General features: G+C 39.4%; 1 protein-coding gene across 1 annotated transcript in view; it reads left to right on the top strand.

Annotated features, from left to right (window-relative positions):
- The window catches only part of aknad1 (AKNA domain containing 1), a gene marked incomplete in the record, with an annotated part of 11,503 nt that overhangs the window by 3,570 nt on the left and 1,713 nt on the right, over window positions 1–6,220 (top strand). Inside the window, 15 exon segments of the mRNA XM_014021575.1 lie at window positions 220–347; window positions 440–499; window positions 582–715; window positions 798–990; window positions 1,292–1,413; window positions 2,930–3,094; window positions 3,245–3,386; window positions 3,475–3,569; window positions 3,643–3,806; window positions 4,649–4,763; window positions 4,860–5,036; window positions 5,109–5,209; window positions 5,308–5,418; window positions 5,512–5,580; window positions 5,775–5,883. Of these exon segments, the coding sequence (XP_013877029.1) occupies window positions 220–347; window positions 440–499; window positions 582–715; window positions 798–990; window positions 1,292–1,413; window positions 2,930–3,094; window positions 3,245–3,386; window positions 3,475–3,569; window positions 3,643–3,806; window positions 4,649–4,763; window positions 4,860–5,036; window positions 5,109–5,209; window positions 5,308–5,418; window positions 5,512–5,580; window positions 5,775–5,883 (1,885 nt within the window).

Raw genomic sequence — 6,220 nt, 5'->3', positions numbered from 1 at the left:
ATATTTTTAGAGAAGACTTTAACTTTTACCAAAGTATTTTTGTGTTAATATACTTGTACTTTTACTCAAGTATCACTTTCAGGTACTTTATAAAACACTGCTCAACATAAAAATTTTCTGTGTGCACATTAATTATCCTAGAAGAGCGTGTGACAATGTTTGGTGTGCATCACTTTTTGTTCATGCATTTCTCATAAAACCTAATTTAAAATAAATCAGAAACGACTCACTCCACACCCAACAAAGAGGCGAGCACGCTTTCCTCAGACCGACACGAAGAGAGTCTCAGTGACGGCGAGAAGATGACTGCTGAGCTGAGAGACGTCGTGGGTCACTTCACGCAGAAGGTACGGCACGTTTGAAAATGTTCTCATGTTTTCTAATCTATATAATCAYGCATGCATTTGTTAAATCTTGTGTTCATTTTGTCGTTTTTCAGGTTGAGGATTTGAAAGTTATTGTTAGCGACATGGCTGCGAGCACAGCTGAACAGCAGATGGTAGGATTTGTATCCGCAGAAACGCTTGGTTTCTTGGGTTTTTTATTATTATGTATAAACACAAACCACGTCCTTTCGAAAGATGTTGAGGARCATGATGGAGGCTCAGGACCAGCTGGAGAGGAAATACATCAGTAAGAAGGAGGAGCACAGAGCCTTGGAGATGCAGAACTACATGGGCCTTTCCAGGAACACAGGAGCCTTCGACCCAAACAGGTTTAAGAACCTCCACCTTTGAAACCGAGCTAGCTGATCTGGTTCTTGTTTCTACATCGGGTCACGTTTGTGTCGTCTGCAGGCTCGTAGAGGGAGACATATTCAGGATAGGAATGCTCCTCGAGGACATAAAGGAGATGATTGACAAAAACAAGTTCGAGCAGATTTCTCCCCCTCATTCTTCGTCCACTCCCACACTCACAACCCCGCCACTGCATGCAAAGCCCTGTCCACTTCCCTTTGACTCACCTTCACTTCCACCTTCCCTGCATGAGGTAACAAACACACAGATGTTTTCCACTCAACTTATGTGAGAGGATTGTCTCAACAGTTTGATTCACATTGAATGATTTATCCACATATTTATATTAATACTGATTATCTAATTATTTCAACTCTTGGGAGTTTTAGTGGAGGTTTTAGTCTCTAATGTGCACAAGAACCAGGAGTGTCCTCTTTGGATCGTCTCACTTTAGGTTAAATGTAGAAACAGCTATCAGCAGCTTCATGAAGGATGTGCTGTGTAACGCATGTTTACATTAGATGAACAACACATGAGAGGGTTTTGTGTTTCAGGGTTCAAGTGCAGGCTTTGAAACAAACCTGCAGGAGGAGGAAGAGCTGGTGGAGGCCGGCAACGATGGATTAAACCAAAGCAGGGGTCCTGCAGACGTTGGACGTCACATCAATATTTACCGGTATCAGTAATTTCTTCTTGTTTCTTCTGTTTGTCTAAAGTTTAATTTACAGCTTCGGTTTGGTTAAAGTTGGGATGGTGTCTAAAATGTAAATAAAATCAAAATGCAATGATTTGCTTATCTCAGAAACCCATATTCATTCTCACAATGAAACATAGTATGTATGTCAAATGTTTAAACTATGAAATTTGACTTCACAGTGTTAGGAAATGTGGCCACATCTCCATTTATTAATGTGTTGCTGACATCAAATCCAAAATTACTAAAAAAAAAAAGGATTAATGTAATAATTAAAATATGGGTTTATGAGGTTTGAAAATAGTTTCATTCTGTTTTATTTACATTTTACACAATGTTCCAACATCCAACTAATGATTTTGTTATTGTGGTGGAGAAAGCACTCAAACACTGTACTTAAATAAAATTACAAGTAAACAGACAAAAATGTACTCTAGTAAAACTAAAAGTATCACATCAACATTTTTACTTGAGTAAAAGTAAGTAAGTACTTGCTTTTAAAAATACTTAAAGTATTAAAAGTAAAAGTACTTGCTTAATGTATTCCGTAATTGTCTACAATATTATGAAGTGTGCCTGTGTATATTTTAAATACATCAATGGTGTGATTTTAGTGAACAATGCTGCAGGTAATGCATGTTTTTGTGTTTACCCTCTGTGACACTGTTCACACTKGGTGTGATTCTGTGCATCATCACAGATTGTGACAACAGCTACAGAAGCTGCAAATTCACCACCATCGTCCTTTATCAAAACTCAACAAGTCGTTTTTTGAACCAGTTAACTTGAAAAAGTTTTTAATAAATAAGGCCATGAGTGGCACATTTCCTCTGTTGTGGAATCCATTGTGGGCATGCTGCTGCTGCTGCTGCTCCAGGTGATGCAGAATTGCTCCGCCTTTTTTTTTCTTTTTGAAGGAGGGTCTAATGGTACTTTCCTGCTTTGCAGTGCTTCAATGGACCAATTACAGAAATTCCCCTCTCGCCACTGATTACTTTCAAACTAAAAAAAAAAGCAATGCGACATGACATGAATGTAATTTGTAATCCAACACATTCCAGAAATATCGTGGAGTAGAAAGTACAGATGTAAAATGTAGTGGAGTAAATGTCAAAAGTACCCATGATGAAATCTATATGAGTAAAGTACAGATACATGAAAAAATGTACTTAAGTACAGCAACAAAGTACTTGTACTTAGTTACATCCCACCACTTGTTATTTATATACATATTTTTCACAGTTGCTTTCGTCTTTAAAAGCAGACAGACAGAGCTCTGCTTGTGAACACATCAGTCCAAACAGAGTCAAATAAAAACCATATTGGATCAAACCACCAGGTTTTAAGTTGATGTTTGTGCTCACATAAAAGGCACGCTCTCGGCCTCCCTTTGGACAGATAGTGTTTCAGGCACAGTGTCGGTGTTCAGTTTCACCGTGTGGAAGGAACACCACGTTTGGATCTATGTGTGCAGGCTGTCCTCTCTGTCCTGTTTCAGGGACTCGCTGGGCTCTTTGGAGGGACAGCGCTGGAGAACAGCAGGGGACGAGGAAGGCCCGGAAGAGGAGGGGAGCTCAGTTCTGTCAGAGGGGAGAGACGTCTTAGCAGCACACCTGACAGAAACCAGGTCGGCATCAGAGCAGAGGCACCAGGTCACTAACAGGTAGGTGTGATAAATAAACAGCTGACCAYGGCTGAAGTGAGTTTTTCTTATTCTAATCTGCTTTAATCCAGATAATGCTGTAACTTCATCATCTCTTCACATGCTACTCATATTTAAATATTTTATTCATTGTTTTTGTTGATGCTGTAGTTCCCTGAATTCAACCCATGATTGTGATCTGGGCGATTCYATGAGCCTGGCGGTGGAGGTCTCCTGTTCTTCTCATCTTCTGAGAGGCTCCGACATCCACAGCAGCTCAGAGCCTCCCGTCAGCACCTCTTCTGTTTTACAGGTCCGTGTCCCTCCTGATAATCAGATTTTAAAGACGCGAAGCAGAAACTGTTGTTTTATAATCTGAAGCTGTGTTCTCTGAGGTGCAGAGGATTGTGAGTCCAGAGACAGACAGCGGATTTGGAAGCTCCTATTTGAACCARTCAGCCTCTGGAGCGTTTCAGTCTTTCCTACTAACAGGAAGGTAAAAAAGGAAGGGAAATAAAACACACGGMTCTAAGATGAGGTAAATTCAAGTCTGAACTTTTGTTCTGCAGTGTTCCATCTGATGGGTTAAGTGGATCTGACAGCGAAGCTTCYTGCTCCAACCTGAACACAGCGATCCATTCAGCCCTCCCATCTGTTCAGACGCAGCTCTGTGGAGYAGCGGTGGAGCTGTGGGTGGAGAGCACAACTAAGGAGCCATCGGTCAGGCCTAGAGGTGAGCGAACCCCCTCCTTTCCTTTTTTAAAACTGATTTTATGATTTTTTTTTTGCCAGATCAGTGTGTATATTTAAGAGAATGATAAAGGTTAATTTGTTGGAGAAATATGTATGGGTACACTGCAAAAACTGTCCACCTAACCAAGTTTTAAAATCTTATATCCAGCCAAAATGTCCTTTTGATCTTGTTTTGAGACTGATTTACTAAACAAGAACTGATTGTGTAAGAATAATAAYCTTGTTTTCAGAATGTGTAAGATTATTTGTCTTAGTCTGAAAATTTGACTCAAATTAAGTCAAAACTTTCTGCCAATGGAGTAAGAAAATTTTACTTGGTAAGATTCTTAAAATACTTGATTTGACTCAATTTTTTTCTTATTTCAAGAATCTTACCAAGTAAAATTTTCTTACTCAATTGGCAGAAAGTTTTGACTTAATTTGAGTCAAATCTTCAGGCTAACAAGACAAATAATCTTACACATTCTGAAAACAAGATGATTATTCTTACACAATCAGTTCTTGTTTGGTAAATCAGTCTCAAAACAAGACTAAAAAGACATTTTGGCTGGATATAAGGTTTTTAAACTTGGTTAGGTGGACAGTTTTTGCAGTGTGTTGTTTTTCTTTTCTTTTTTCTTTTTTGTACATTTTTGTTTTTGTAAATTGAAGATAATTTTTGATTGAATTGATTTATTTGAGAAAAAAATTGAGAAATAGAATATTTCTATTGTATATTGAATTTATGTTGTTTTGTTTTAAATAAATAAACTTTTCAAATAAAAAAAATTAAAAATGAATCTTAACTCTGTAATGAAGAACCCTTCTTTAATGACCAATCAGGAGCTGTGCAGAAGCYACCAGCGCGGCTCCAACACCACCTTTCTGAGCCTGTCCTCAGCACCGGCATGGGATCTGTGGACCGGCACGGCCCTCTGACCTCCTGCTCCTGCAACAGGTCAGTGTGCAGAACAACCAGCGCTGGAGAAGAAGACAGAGAGATGTGAGGCTAACGAATATCAGACACAGATGTGTTGTTTCTGTGTGCATCCAGTGAGGCCTTCCTGGCCTTGCAGACTGAGGTGTCCAGGCTGAAGCAGGACCTGGAGGAGGGCCTGGTCCAGCTGCCTCACTTAGCACAGAGGATGGACTACCTCACCTCCAAATACAGAGAGGAACGTCAGGAACGCAGGTCCAAGACCAGAGCACACCGAACACTAACTTCCAGCAGGTAGAGATCATTTCAAAGAAATTAAAACATGTTGTATGTTCCCAACATTTGTGTCTTTGTTCTAACCTGCAGTGAGTGGAAGTCAARCAGCAGAGGAGTGAATAATCACATTTCCAGTCAGATGAAAATAGAGGACTGGATTTCTTCAGACATGGACGCCAGCAGGAGCAAAGGTGCTCCACCACCTCTGTTAKATATTTAAATGTTACAGACTATCTTTTCTGTAACAGATGTTAGTTTTCCTCCTGTTCATTTGATTTGGTGTTTGCAGGTACAGACAGTGCAGATGGAAGCTGCTCAGAGATCATGTTGGAAGAACGAGTTTCGACTGCAGGAAGCAGAAAACATGGTGGAAATCTTSGTTCTCTGCCTGACTTTGAAGGTAAATTTCCACACCCAACACAGGTCAGAGCTGTAAAGCGTTTGATGAAAGTTTTTAGTTAAACTTCATATGTTGGTCCTCATGTCTGTTCAGTCAGAAACTCCACTTTAAAAGAAGAGAAAGACTGGATCTGTGAAAGTTTTGTCAACCAAAAAGCACAAGGTGAGTAGTTGTCTCATTGGAGGCTGAGACTGGTTACATTCTAATGTCATTAGCAGTATAGAAATAATCATTTTATCAACCTCATTTAGGAAAACTTGATACAAAATCTTCTAAAATTWGACATTTTCATCTAAAATCAGAAAGCAAAACTGTTCATTTCTACATGACTGTAACTTGTTAGTGTGCGTCTGCAGGCTTCAAGAGCTTTAAAGCCAAAGATCGGTGGTCTCTTCTCTCGACTCCCTCCTTTCAGAAGCCCCTYCTCCAGGTCAACTATGGCTCCTCCAGCAGCCTCCCTGCCAGGTATACATTATCTCGTCTGTAAAGTTCAAATATTACACAAAGAGAAAAAATGTAAGAAAAAAAAAGTATAAGACAGAAAAACTGGACTTGTGTAGTTGAATACACTGTTCTCAAGAACTGAGAAAGCAAACTGGATGRGAAGCAAAACATCTTTAACAAAAAAATATAAGTCCAGKTGTTTATGTTTATTTATTTAGCTTGTTTGACCATGTCCTGTATAACTAAGAATCTGCACCAGTATTACACAGACACTTCCTGTGTGAATGCTGACTTAGCATTTACACATTTGTTTTGCTTTTTATTGTTTCTTTCACACACACACACACACACACACACA

Source organism: Austrofundulus limnaeus, unplaced genomic scaffold, assembly GCF_001266775.1.
Source record: "Austrofundulus limnaeus strain Quisiro unplaced genomic scaffold, Austrofundulus_limnaeus-1.0 Scaffold3, whole genome shotgun sequence".
In the NCBI taxonomy this organism is placed as follows: Eukaryota; Metazoa; Chordata; class Actinopteri; order Cyprinodontiformes; family Rivulidae; genus Austrofundulus; species Austrofundulus limnaeus.
Note: the sequence above shows the minus strand (reverse complement) of the source record. Positions and strands in the feature narration are given on the sequence as shown.